Raw genomic sequence first — 12418 nt, 5'->3', positions numbered from 1 at the left:
TGCCAATGTATGGTATAAACATATTCAGAAAACCGTTATTTGTTTAAACTTAATTTAATCTTATTGTAGTGTTCGGCAAACTTTAACAGAATAGAACTAGCTTTCAATAGGTGGTAATAGCAAGTGGTTTTGGATTAATGAGTATTGAGTTATTATTTTTCAAACCTTAACATAAGCCTAAAAACACATTTTTAATTTGAAGCATAGTGGAATCTCTATCAAATGAGCTGAAAATTTTACCAGACATTGTTCTTAGCATGAGAATTCAGAATACTGCTTGACCGGAAGATTTCCAGACATTTTTTCAAATATGAACAAGTCTATTATGCATAAATTACAGCTTGAGCAGCATGGTTACTTGGGATGTTTTACGGAAACATCAATCACACACAGTGAGGATTCGCTCGTTGGGGCTCCGCTACATGGAATGACTCGATGGTTGGAAAAAATCTGAACTAAGGCTGTGAACCTTTTCACCAATTCATTTAACTATTTATTAGTTGAAATTTGACATTTCAACAGTTATTTTCAAATGGTTAAATTGAACTTCGCGGTCGACCCATTTGAGCTTCGACAGTCGAGTAGTTATTTCAGAACAAAGTTGACATATGATTAGTTATTCTCAAATCACCGGAGCAGAAAATAATTTTCGAACTGTCAAGTTTAACCATGCTCAGAGCAGGCTTATTTTTAACCGGAGGGGAAATAACTATCGAGCTGTCAAATTTTAACTAAAAGATAAACAAATTGATGAAACGGTTCACAAGCTAAAAAGCACTAGATTTTTTAATGTACATGTCAAATTGACTTTGACGTCTGAGCGCCGTCGCATCAAAGCCCCCATTTATAGAACAATTAATGTACCGTGTTGATTCAGAATTGCCTGGACGCTTCGAATCCCAAACACCGGCCTTAATTCAAAAACTAGTAATTTATTTTTTCAGTTTTTGGAGAATGCAGAAGACGTCGCCAATATGGATTCAAGGCGAAAAAATAGGAATTTGATTCAAAAAACATCATGAAAAAGGCCACTGTCCGGCTTACGAAGCGTTCTTCAATTCGAAGTAGTACGGTATATGTGCGTTTCGTTCTTCTCCAGATGCGATAGTCTTTAGCATTTTCACCAGCTGTCAGTCGTCCCACCTAACGGGTCGAATTCGCTAGTTGGAAGGTAGTCAGAGTCCAACCAGCAAATCTCCGCTGTACAAACTTACATTATGAAAACAAAATTATCTTAGGGGCGCCCAAAGGAAAGTTTTCCAAGAGCACCGTGAGGCCATGCTACGGCTCTGCAGAGGACCTTTTAAACAAACACAAATGGAAAAAAATTTGGTGTCGAGTGAAAACATTTATTTCTTTAATTGCTACAGTGCAGCATCACAAAAAAAATCTCAATTAGAGCGGCAACTTTGTGGGCTTCGTAGCCGTGTGCCCAACTAACAATTTTAGCGCTATAAGCCAAGATTATTTGCTTTGTGCTGTATAACAGTTGAATTGAAGCAGCGAACGCAGCAAAAAATTAAAGCTGTCAAAAATAGAACGATTAGCGTTAATACAGCTGTAACGCAAACGTTTTGCAGCTACAAATCTTAGCTGAATAAATTTCGTCAGTTATCGCATTTGCTGCTTTCACTAAGCTGTAACTCAACACCGAAAAAGATAGCAACCTAATGATGTGGAATAAAACTCGCCATCATCAATCCGGCTGCTTCTATACAATATGATTTGTTATGCTGCTCAATATATATTTAAGAAGCGCTTTTTCGTCAGTTATACAGCGAGCATACAGCAGTAAGCTGTAAAACAACAATTTGTGGCGTATCTACTCAGCTTGTTGGTTGTAAACATTGCGTTTGACGTTTCGTACCCTTTTATAGCCTGATGAAGTGGTGTAAGCGCGGCTATGACATCTTTTACGATCAATATAAAATATTGTGTGAACCGTTTTCGATGTAGAACAAAACGATGTGTTTTCTTTGCCTTTCGATATAGACTGTGGTGGCAACAAGGACAGCGTCGAGACTTGTGGATGCAGAGATCGTGAGTTCGATTCCAAGCGGTGGCAGGTAACGTTGGGAACATTAATTAAATTCAAATACTTATGATATCAATTCTGAAGCTGTGAAACAGCTTGAAAATAATATTTAATCGATAATACAGCGAAGCTGTATAATAATTATTCAACAGTTGCAAAATGGTTGAGAAAGCGCTTTCCGAAGATGTTACACAGCTACTTGTCGTATAACTGTCGAGATAGAGCAATGATCGGTATGAATAAGAGCTGCCAACACAGCTTAAATGTAGCTGAGTAGATTCGCCAGATTTGTTGGTAAAAGGATCGCATAGAAGTTTTCGTTCGTATGTACAGCGCCTTTACTCAGCATAAAGCCGTATAAATAGGGTCTAGAGAATGTTTACATTTGCACTAAATGTTAGTTGGGTGGTTAGCGGCGTCAGTCGTTTAGGCGTATTGTGCTACGGAGTGTGGGTTCGATTCCCGCCCCAGTCGAAGAAAACTTTTCGTCAAACGAAAAATTCTTCACTGGTCCACTGTTCTGTGTGTCCGTTGTCTAATGTTAGTTATGTTCAGTCTGTGCAGCCTATGGCTGAAGACGGTGTAAATTGTCTTTTTGTAACTTCTTTACGAATCGAATATGCTTGAAAACAAGAACAATTATCATAGTGAAATGGTCGTGCTGGGTTTTTAAAAATTGTAAACTATCTGAAAAGCTCATCCAGGTATTATTTATTTATCCATTTCTATTTCCTTTCCCTACTGCCCATACATTTTACCCTTATGTCCAGCTACAACCCTGCTATTCTTTGCAATAGGATGTGACGCATTGTTAACTTTCGCCAAATCACTACAATATAAAGGCATTGAGTTGAAAATAGCTTGATTTTGCCTATAAAAATTGATCCATTGTTTTTTAAAAATATTTTTTTATGCGATTCTGAGTAAATACATTACACACAAAATAGTTTTTAACCGAATTTCTAACTTGAAACAATACGTGCTAAAAATTGAATGTTTTCCATTCTTTATTGAATTTAGTATGTTGGATTCGACACTATTTGATCCATAACTGTGGGGTCATGGTACGATTATGTTTGAAAGCAATTCTCAGACCTATTTCGTTTTTTTCTGCGAATTTCTGTGAAATGGTATCACGGTGTGCCAGAAACCGTTATTAATGCAAAAAAATGTCCAAGGGTTTGGTATCTACCATTCGAAAGATATAGTATTCAAGCATCTTCTTCGTGAATTTGAAAATATTTTAACGAGGGAATCAAAAATTATCGTGATTTGAACGTTTTGTGCTATTTTGGAAGGGATATTCACATACTTCAAAATATTCCCCAACGGTGCATCATTATTAATCTGTAAAGCGGTCAAGTAACTGTCAGCTTTGCATTAAGCATTCAAAACATGTGATATCCAAGCATCTTCTCTGTAAATTTGAAATCATTTCTTCGAGAAAATCAGAAGTTACAGTAATTTGTATATTTTCCATTATTTCTATGAAGTTTAAATTAGAACTTATTATATGGCTTTGCAATATTAATGCACATAATTTACAAATATAAATGTTCATAGGCCTGACAGGGTTCCGGGTCATTTGGTCGAATGCCATTTGGCCGAATGCCGTTTGGCCGAACGCCATTTGGCCGAATGCCGTTTGGCCGAAATTGAAAACGAAAGAGAACTACAGTTAGGATGGATTGATGATGAAATCCAAAGAACTTATTCACCTTATTCATAAAAAAAGGATCAATCATCTTTGATATACATAAGCTTTTTAGTGTTAGTTGAAGAAACAGTCAGTGCTGAAAGAGGAACATCCTAAATGTAAGCAGTTGTTCACTTCGATGCTAGTGGTAATAGCCACCAGCAGATGTTTTGGCATTGCGTTTTTAGTTAGCTTTTGACAGTAACTAAAACGGTTTAAAACTTATTCGTTTTTCTGCTGGATCGGCTTGCTTTGATCCCTCGAACCGTACTAAGTAATATATGTCATAGTTCTGACACAGACAAACAGACGTCATGCTCTCGTCATTGTCCATCGACCACTTTCCTAAAGGTCGATTCAAATATATTGTAAGTGGTCAATCCACCACCCGCAGCGCTCGCATCGTTTTTGTTCGCATTTGACGTTTACACACTACCGCCATCTGTTCGCCCATCGGCTAAACAGACCGATTTTAGCATTGGGCGTTCATGGTCTCTTGACTATGATTTTGATCGCGATTCGTTCTAAGTGTTACGTCTGTTTGTCTGTGGTTCTGACATCAACAAGTCTTGGCTTTTTCTTTTCACAACGGAGAAACAGTGTGCTTCTTTGACATAAGTGTTCATCGAGTCGTTTATTGCTATACGCAAGCAACGGTGCAGTGTTCAGTTCTCATGTTGTAATCTTAATCTTGAAGGAGAATAACATCTCACCCTTGAGCTAAAAAATGTGTTTTGAATAAAACGTATTATGAGCATTAATTCCAATAACTATGAAAAATATTTCTCTCTTGAAAGAACAGCCTATGATCAAAAGAAGGAAAAATCTCTGATGAAAATTTAAGCAAGTGTAATGCATATAATCATTTTATCAGTGCAACTACAAAGAACTGCCGATGATTTAAAGAAGGAAAAATTCCCAATTAATATATAAGCTAAACTATTGCCGATAGTAATGGAACCAGTATAACTAAATATAGCCTATGTTTAAAAGAAGGAAAACAATCTGATGAAATTATTACACCGTTGGTAATCCAGTGGCGAATCAATCATCACCTCAGAGTCTTGACGCGAAGTGTGGAATTCACAACTTCGTCCTGAATTAAAGGGTCGATGTTATCACTCTCTTGGAGCTCATATAGTGGCAAAAATGACGTCCCATCATATCATAAAAATCAACAAATCAACTAGCTTATCAGTTATTGGGTCACACTTATGAAACCTACACATCAGCGTTGTAGCCATTTTTTTTTTTTGTTCATGATTCGGCCAAACGGCATTCGGCCAAATGACCCTTTCGGCCAAATGGCATTCGGCCAAATGGCGTTCGGCCAAACGGCCAAACGGAGTTCGGCCAAATGGCCGGACACCGCCTGACAGCCGGCATTCAAAACATGTAGTACACTGAAATGAATTTTATTGTAGAAACTACTGAATCCATGATAAAATTAAGAACTGCACCAACGATTTTCAACCGACTACATTAATCTGTTAACTCTACCAAAACATAGTCAACATCACTACACAAGAAAATTTCTTCTGTTGATTTAATCAGAGTTGTGGTATTTTTGACTAGAAACATTCTTGATTTGAGAAGTTTAGCATCATACTTTTGACCACACTGTGTTGTACGGTGGGTGTCACGGATTGAAATACAATGCTTTGTAGTGGATGCTACCATGGACATAGTCAAATTTACTGCACTGCTCAGTGATTTTGACCAGATTATAGTAAACTTAACAGATTTTTGTAGTCGGTTAAAAATCGTTGGTGCAGTTCTTAATTCTTTAATGGATTCAGTAGATTATACAACAAAATTTGTTTGCGTGTAGTCAAGCATCTTCGCCAGTGGTGCGGGAAGTGGGTAGGACAGGTATGACATGTACTACGCATAAAAACACCTGGGTAAGACAGTCAAAGGATTGTCCTACCCACGATTTAGTAAAAGAGATCAGCAGAAAGCTTGAAAAATAAATTTAACTGTTTATCATCTGTTCAATATACATATAAACTATTCGATGGAGTTTCAGCGCGACGAAACATTTTTTAAGCATCATTAATTTCTTCCGAAAAAAACAACACAATTTCACAGAATTTTTGCTGTTCATCCATCTGTCATATAGAAATATATGAGGAAATTAGAGCAAATTCACTGGTTGAACAGGCAAGCACTTTGGTCTATTTTTGTCAAATGTGTTTAATATAATTGATTCAAAAAGGATATAAATATGAAGGATATACATATTTTTTTTAAATATGAATGATAACAAAAGTCGATCCAATGAATAATTCTAAGGACAGGGCTGGTAGTAGGTTTCTTTTTAGAGAGCTGGTCTCTATTTCAATATAAATATCTAAAATGTCTCTATTTTTAATGGAAGGTCTCTAAAGTGTATATTTTAATCAAAATGTCTCTAAATTCACTTTTTCCTTATTTTGCCTGAATCCTAGTGCAAAATTGTACCGGCTCCAAAGAAATCTTCCGAGACTATTATGAGTTCAACAGGCTCTTCAAGAATTTCCTTTCAGGTTCCCCGAGGAAAAACTTCAGGAATTATCATAGTGATTTTTTAGAATACAGGGTTTCTTGAAGGGATCTCTCCAGTTATTTTTTTTGTGATTTTTCTACCAATTCTACCAGTAATTATTTCAGCGGGTTTTCAAAGGTGCTTAGATGAATTTCTTCAGAATTTGCCCTAGGAAATCCTTGAGAACTCCAGTAATTTCCTCAGGTATTACACAGGATTCTGTTTTCAAAACTATCCTAGGATTTCCTTCAGATATTTATTTCCCTTCAACTGAATTCTGCAGTTGTTACACTTCTACAAAACTTCCTCTGAAGAACCCACAAAGGTTCATTCTAAAGCTTTCGAAAAAAAAAACCTTAAGATTTTTTTTTCAAGACCCTACAAGAGTTTTTCCGCTTGTTCCTTCAAGATTTATAAACATTTCATCCCAGAAATTCAAAATTCCTGTTTTTTTTTTCTAAGAATTTCTTCAGCATTTCATCCAAGTAAAAAAAATCTCAAAACACGCAATCTTCAAAAATTTATCAATGTTATCGCAACAGTTATTTAATACTACAGCAATTTTTCCGATCATTTCTATATAAATTTCTGTAGATTTTGTTCAAAGTTTTTCGTGAAATTTCTTTAGAAAATACTGCGTAGCACTATTCCGAAATTCGATTCATTTTTTTCGATTAGCTTTGCAAGTTATCTAGGAAATCTTCTTAAACTTCCTCAAGAGTTCAGAAGTTATTTCAGAAGTCCTTGTTTATTAAGAGTGACTTTAAAACTTACACAAATTCTATCAGATGTTACTTTAGAATTTTCTTTAGAAATGCTCCATGTTTTTTTTTTCTTGGCATTTTTCTGGACGCATTCATGGAAGAATTCCTGAAAACAATCTTTCGCGACTTGCTTGAGAAAATCTCAAAGCATTATTGGAAGAATTTCTGTAGAAATCTTTAAAGAAATCTCTGGAGCTTAGAGAAATCCCTAGTAGAAAATCCGTAGAAATGTGTCGAAAAGTTATTGAGTAAATTTTTGAAGACGTTTTGTCGGGAATTTCAAAGGATTTCCCCAGGGAAATCGATGGATGAATCACTGGATAAAATCTTGGAGAAGTTAGGACTTTTTTGAAAAATCTATCAAAGATTTTATTTACGGAATTCAGGTTTAAATGAATTTCCTAGAGATAAATGGAAAAACAAATACAGTAATATTTGTCGTAATGTCACGAGGAATTCTAAAGAAATGTTTTTAGATCTTAGAGAAATGTCTACTCTGATGCTAAGAAGAATCATACTCTTATCTTCTGGCTCATATTAGATTTTGTATTGCTTTCTTGGTTACTTTTAGGTCTCTTTTGTGACAACAGTTTTTTAATTTCCTAATTCATAATTTTCAAGGCACCCAGTCGCACTAGTTTGAGAATATTTTTATTTGTAAGAAAGTCTACTTTGAATTTTGTTAGCAATTTTTCATTCTAACCTGGGATGGAAAAAACAGATCCGAAATTGATGTACGTCAAAGTGAGCCGAGATTCTGCTGTCAGTGACATTTCACTGTGAGCCGGGATCTTAAACAATGGACAAACATGATGAAAGCGCGTAATTGATCAAAGCATATTTTTGCATTTTATCAAAGGTAACAAAAATTCTAATGAGAATAAATGCTAAAGTTTTCGAAAGTAATGTTACGGTAACACCTTTAATTCTAATTGAATACAAAGTATTGAAAAACGCATCTTTTTCATTTTCCAATAAAAATAAAAATTGAATGCATGGAAAACTGTGGCTTTTTTACCACCAGGCCTTGGTACACCACCAAGAAAACTAGCGTTTTTTATCAAGTCTGCCTTGATTGTCGTTATTAAGCTGGATTTATCTTGAAGTTTGGAAAACTTTCGTTTAATATTTCGTGTGTAGTGTGGCACAAATTTTCAACCTACAAGAAATCGTTTGGATGGGTTGAAAACTAGTGCTAGGTCGAAAATTTGTGCTCTTCCTCTATCTGTGCCTCCCTCCCTTGTTATAACAATCCTATTTATGCAAGTTATCAACCTTATCAACAAATTCCTGCCTTCCGCCACTATTGTATTGTAAATCCACATGAGCTTTATTTCGTTTAAAATTTGGAATCACATTGTGATTGAAGTTTATAGGTATGAAAGTGAAACAAAGCGAACTTTGGAACGAATGAAAAAAAAAAACACATCGGTGACCATAAACGGCGGTACCATGGTAATTATCAAATTGTCATACCGTCGAACAAGTCATTCTTGCGATTCAATCCAACGAACGTTATTGTTCAACATCGCCGATACACGTGAGAGTAGAACACGAACCCCAACAGAGCCAGAGAGCGAGAATTTTTACATTCCCCTTTCGACTGGAAAGCAACGAGAGCGAGCTTTCGATTTTCCCCGCACAGCTTTTACTAAGGGGAAAGAAATTTTCCCCACACGCACACACGTCGCGCGAGGATGAATGGAAAGTGAAAAATAGCCGAAGCACAGTGTCGCTACTGTCAGGCCACAGGCAAGATCCATTGTGATGATGACTGTGTGTTTTATTTTTCCTTGACGTTCGTGATATGGATGATGTTCGATGGCAGATATGCGGGGAAGTGGTGAAATAGGCCGTGGAATATAACAGTACAAAGGGGGTGAAGACTTAGGCTCTGGTTGAGACTTTTGTGATCTATTAATGAATGCGATTTATTTTCCAGAAAATGTCGTCCAGCGGACGTTTGTTTCTCAAGAATCGAGAAGCTCCTTTTTCCCAAAAATGAATGGATTTAAAATGCGCTTTGTGTGATAAAAGAAAATAAAAAAAAAAAACAATAGAATCTTTTCTTTTTGACTTACATTTTATGTGTTCTGCTGTGTGAGTAACAAGGACCGAAGTGTAAAAATCCGAAATCCTTTCTGGTTCAGAAAATTTTCGCTAGCTGCCTCTCCTCCCTACTCCTCTCGTGCTCCTCCTCGCTGTTTCGGGTAATCCTATTGAGTAGGCTGAAAATCCAAGTTTCACTTTAGCAATAGTAGGCTACTTAAATCTTCATACAATTTAGCTTTCATATGAACAACTTTCAATTTTCCCTAATCACAGTAGGCCACACTTCGTTTTTTGCTTCGTTTCTCCTTTCACATCGGTATAATGAGCTTTTTTCCTCACGTCACATGCACGCCACTCACTAGGAGCAAAAAATTTTCACACCTACGAAGCACAATTTTTCCTATCAATTTTCAGCTTAATTTCAAGCCCCAAAAAGTGTTATAACGTATTTGAATGAATTTTCACTAGTTTTATTCCCCGTTCCACCGGATTACTCAACTTGTGAAAACGCGTTTTCGCGATTTTCAGCAGCAGGACCGAAAATCGAATGTTGGCCGAAAATCCTTATTTGTTACGTATTCCTACTATCCCTGGAAATCTACATCAAATCAATCACTTTACCGTGGATTTTCTTACGTTTTCGCTCGATTCTGGGTCGAATTTTCCGATCGAAGTAGGCAAAAATGGGAAAACTTTTCTTCTGGTTTCTTCTTCTGCTGCTGCTGGCTTCTGCTTATTCCTACTTTTCTTCTTCAGTGCCGTCCCGGATCGAAAGTGGTACGTGTCCGACTGCCAGCTTGGTCACCGATCGTTTGCGAAAAGGGACACGATTTGGACGATTTTCATGGCACGGCACACTTCCAGCGGAAGCGCAGCAAAAGCTCTTCCAGTGTGCGCACCTCTCCGATTTTCCCAGAGGGAAAAGCGCGAGAAAACGAGAGTCATATCAGAGGAAATTGACGGATGTTTCGTAGAGTGCCGTAAACCGGGGCCAAATTGATCACTATTTTTTTCAACTTTTTGTTATAATGTCCTCAGGAATTAGAAAATATTCAAATAAATTTTGATAAAATCTGTACGTAATGTTTCTCTATTCTGACAAAATTTTGTCTATATTGAAAACTACACATTGGGTCGAAATTCATCGCCTCGCCATACAGCCAAACAGGTTTTAGAAGAAAAAGTTTCACTCTCTACTAAATTTGGGTCTCCAAGATCTGAATCTGATGTCAAAGCTCTTACAACTGATGTATATGATCATTTGATAGCAAAATTAATCTTTGTAAATCAGCTTGTAATGCTGTATGATTTCAAAAATTATCCCAGTAGTTTACACTTAGGGCTAAATAGTCCATAATTTGTTTTGGCAGCCATGATGGCTTAAAATCAGCATTGAATACTCTATTCCCTACAAAACATGGAATGTCTGTGATGCCATCGCAACATTCAGCATCCATCCAATCAAATATTATTTGGTACCGACCTGATCAAACTCGCCCCGGATTACGGTACACAGAGAGTGTAGTGAGTGTTCAATATGTACATTTTCCCCTACATATTCCATACATATTCGCGCACGTATTGTGCACTGCGCTGGAAAACTTCAGGGAAAGCCCACGTATATCTTAGTGGATAGGAAAATGACAAAACCTGTCATGATTCAGGTGCATTTCGGAGAAAAGAAAACGACACATAGAAATGCGATTGAGGAGCTTGTTCGAAAAAGCTTTGTATCGACCTACAGAAAAGCTAGATGTCCTAAATCCGGTGACGGTTTGGGTCTATGCATTTTAACAGATCGAGTTCGAGAAAACTACTTTTCACTAAGACTAGTTTTGATTTTAGACGAATTTGTCTAACAAACTTTTAGTTTTGGAGAGAACGTTGCTAGCTAAGAAGCACCGGTTTTGGTCGTACGCCAGTCGTAGGGGGCTGTCCATTAATTATTTAAGGGGTTATGGGGGGGGGGGGGGGGGGTTTGAGATTTCTTACGCGCCATACAATTTGTTTTTAATTTTCATACAAAAAATCTTACCATAGGGGGAGGAGGGGTTGAAAAACCCCGAAAATTGTCTTACGTAATTAATGGATCGCCCCTAGCCATAGTGCATTGCACTATGGTCCAGGAATCAGTTTTACGCGGAAAGATGCATTTTGAGCTTTAGAATGAAACATTAGACAAAAACGGTCTTCTACAAAGTTGTTTGTTTTAGTAAGGTCCTTTGTTTGGTGTTATTGAAAATTAGGGTGGATCACATTTTCATAGAAATTGTGTAACTAACTTTCTTATTTGTAGAAATTATATTATATATAAGTTGTAGGCCATTCAATTTCAAGCAACTTTGCCAAAAAAGTTTTTTTGTATCTCTTAAATTGACAGATTTAGAGCTATTTTCCTACGGTGACATAGGGTGGTCCGAACAAAACTGATTTTCAGGCTCTAGAGTTTTCAATTCAAATTGCTCATCAAAGTAGTCGATGAAACACTTTTAGAGCTTTGAAAAATGCGTAATTTGGTGAGCGAAGAAACTCGCTGTCTCCTTCCGTTTGGGAGTTATTGTTGTTTTTCTCTCAAAAACATGCCTACTTTGATTGTGAATATCTCTGATTGGGGCAAACATAAAACATATCTTTTGACGGCATTCGAAAGATAAAATAAAATTGTATACTATATCAAAAAATTACAGATGTGTTATTTTTGTAACTCTAATAAATTGTCTTGAAATACAAATATTTTTTATCACAAAAACCTAAATAACTTTTGAACCAAAATAGATACCAACAATCTTTTTGCATAAAAATTTGCGTTTTGTTAAGTTCTAAAAGACGTTCATAGACGACTTTGACGAGAAACTAGTAATAAAAAACTAGAGTTAAAAAACTTATTTTTGTTGCACCCTGCGATGATTAGGAAAAAATGCTCTAGATTGGTCAAATTTTGAGGTACAGAAAAACTTTTTTTGGCAAAGTTGATCAAAATTTCATGTTCTACCGCTTTGCCTAAGAGTATGTACCAGTATTTTTTGCAAATAAAAAAGTTGATTATATGATTTGTGTGATATTGTGGACCACCCTAGTTTTAAATGACACAGTATGGGAGCTTACATTTTCAGATACAATTTTGTAGTAGATCATTTTTATCTAAAATTTTATTTTCATGCTCAAAATGCAAAATAATAAAGAAATACATACTATGAAAATCTTCAAAATAGTTTTAGAGCCATATCTTTCTTATTTCAGATTTCTCATCAGAGAGGTCTATGTACGACTTAAAGAACTTAACAAAACGCAAAAAGATTGTTGATATCTATTTTAGTTCAAAAGTTATTAAAGTTTTTCTACTT

The 12418-nt window shown here is 36.2% G+C and overlaps 1 protein-coding gene across 6 annotated transcripts in view; it reads right to left on the bottom strand.

Moving 5' to 3' along the window:
- Positions 1-9903, bottom strand: part of LOC110675820 (vesicle-associated membrane protein 2) — a 65046-nt gene extending 55143 nt beyond the window's left edge. For 4 of the 6 annotated variants that reach the window (XR_002499824.1, XM_021841674.1, XM_021841675.1 and 1 more), the window contains exons 1-2: positions 9711-9902; positions 9104-9250 (exon numbers count right to left, since the gene is read on the bottom strand). Coding sequence is in view for 1 of the 6 variants with exons in the window: in XM_021841677.1 (XP_021697369.1) it covers positions 9104-9105 (2 nt within the window). In the remaining 5 variants the exon portion in view is untranslated. Of the gene's footprint in view, positions 1-9103; positions 9251-9695 lie in introns of all 6 variants that reach the window. The other 2 variants (XR_002499823.1, XM_021841676.1) reach the window with 2 other exon arrangements.
- Between the last annotated feature and the right edge of the window lie 2515 nt (positions 9904-12418).

This window comes from Aedes aegypti, chromosome 2 (assembly GCF_002204515.2).
Source record: "Aedes aegypti strain LVP_AGWG chromosome 2, AaegL5.0 Primary Assembly, whole genome shotgun sequence".
In the NCBI taxonomy this organism is placed as follows: Eukaryota; Metazoa; Arthropoda; class Insecta; order Diptera; family Culicidae; genus Aedes; species Aedes aegypti.
Note: the sequence above shows the minus strand (reverse complement) of the source record. Positions and strands in the feature narration are given on the sequence as shown.